Source organism: Aplysia californica, unplaced genomic scaffold (genome assembly GCF_000002075.1).
Source record: "Aplysia californica isolate F4 #8 unplaced genomic scaffold, AplCal3.0 scaffold01239, whole genome shotgun sequence".
Classification (NCBI taxonomy): Eukaryota; Metazoa; Mollusca; class Gastropoda; order Aplysiida; family Aplysiidae; genus Aplysia; species Aplysia californica.
In genome coordinates this window covers 62400-63625 of record NW_004798509.1, presented here as the reverse complement: position 1 = coordinate 63625, position 1226 = coordinate 62400, and the positions used below count along the sequence as shown (strand labels likewise).

The following is a 1226-nucleotide window of genomic DNA, read 5'->3' as shown; positions in this document are numbered from 1 at the left end:
GAGAGAGAGAGAGAGCAAGAATGAGAGAGGAAGTGAGAAAGGGAGTGATAGAGTGTGTGTGTGTTTGTGTGTGTGTGTGTGTGAGAGAGAGAGAGAGAGCAAAAGAGGGAGAGAGAGTGAGAGAGAGAGCGAGAGAGAAAGAGAGAGATAGAGGGAGAGCGAGAGAGAGAGAGCCAGAGAGAGAGAGAGAGAGAGAGAGAGAGAGAGAGAGAGAGAGAGAGAGAGAGAGAGAGAGAGAAAGAGAACGTTTACGGCGTGGAGCAGTTTAAACATGTAATGATTGCCTTTTGTCTACAAAGAGTTCAGTTTGTGAGCATGTCTGACCTTAACCACAGCGTTGAGGAGGTCCAAGAACTGGGGCACGTCTGTCTTGTGCTTGGCCACCTGGGCCATGATCTTCTGAACCTGGTTGTTGGTGATCTTCATACAGGTGTTGGAGTTACCAGTGAACACCTGGGGAGAGACAGAAAACGCTCAGTCAGGCTCACTCAACTACAGTCATCATCATCCGGTGCCTTGCCGACTGGCGTGGGCGATCATGGACCTCCACTTCACTCTGTCTTGCGTTGCAGCAATGGTGCCTTTTGTTCTTGCTGCTCCTAACCATGTTGTCATGTTGTCCAGTATCCTTTCCCTCTGTCTGCCTATGCCTCTCTTTCCATCAAACTTGCCTGTTGTTATAATATTCTCCAATGCTTCTTTCTGCATTGTGTGTCCGAAGAAATTTGCCTGTCGCTTTCTTATATTCGTCATAAGCTGTCTTCTGCGATGCAGCCTCTCTATAATGACATCGTCGGGACCAGACAAAATGTCGTTATAGAGAGTTATAGGGAGACAACCAAAAGTTACAAGTGATATATAAGGAAAAAATCGGGACTTTGGCACCATGTCGCTATACAGAGAATGCCGTCATATCGAAGGTCGTTAAAGACAGGATGCACTGTATTCCAGTCCCTGTTTTTTTCTGTTCTTGTTTCTTTGTTTCTTTTCTCTCATTCAATCCGTGGTGATCTACCTTATGTTTCTTTCTCTCATTCAGTCATTCGTTATCTATCTTATCTTTTTTTTCTCTCATTCAGTCATTGGTGATCTACCTTATGTTTCTTTCTCTCATTCAGTCATTGGTGATTTATTTTATGTTTTATTTTCTCTCATTCCGTCATTGGTGATTTATCTTCCTGCACTTGTTGGAGGAGCCTGTCAACAGCAGTTGTACTGTAGTAAAA

General features: G+C 44.3%; 1 protein-coding gene across 1 annotated transcript in view; it reads right to left on the bottom strand.

The window, feature by feature from the left end:
• The window catches only part of LOC101848258 (inositol 1,4,5-trisphosphate receptor type 3), a gene marked incomplete at both ends in the record, with an annotated part of 112704 nt that overhangs the window by 71191 nt on the left and 40287 nt on the right, over positions 1 to 1226 (bottom strand). The window contains 1 exon segment of the mRNA XM_035973446.1: positions 325 to 453. Within this exon segment, the coding sequence (XP_035829339.1) occupies positions 325 to 453 (129 nt within the window).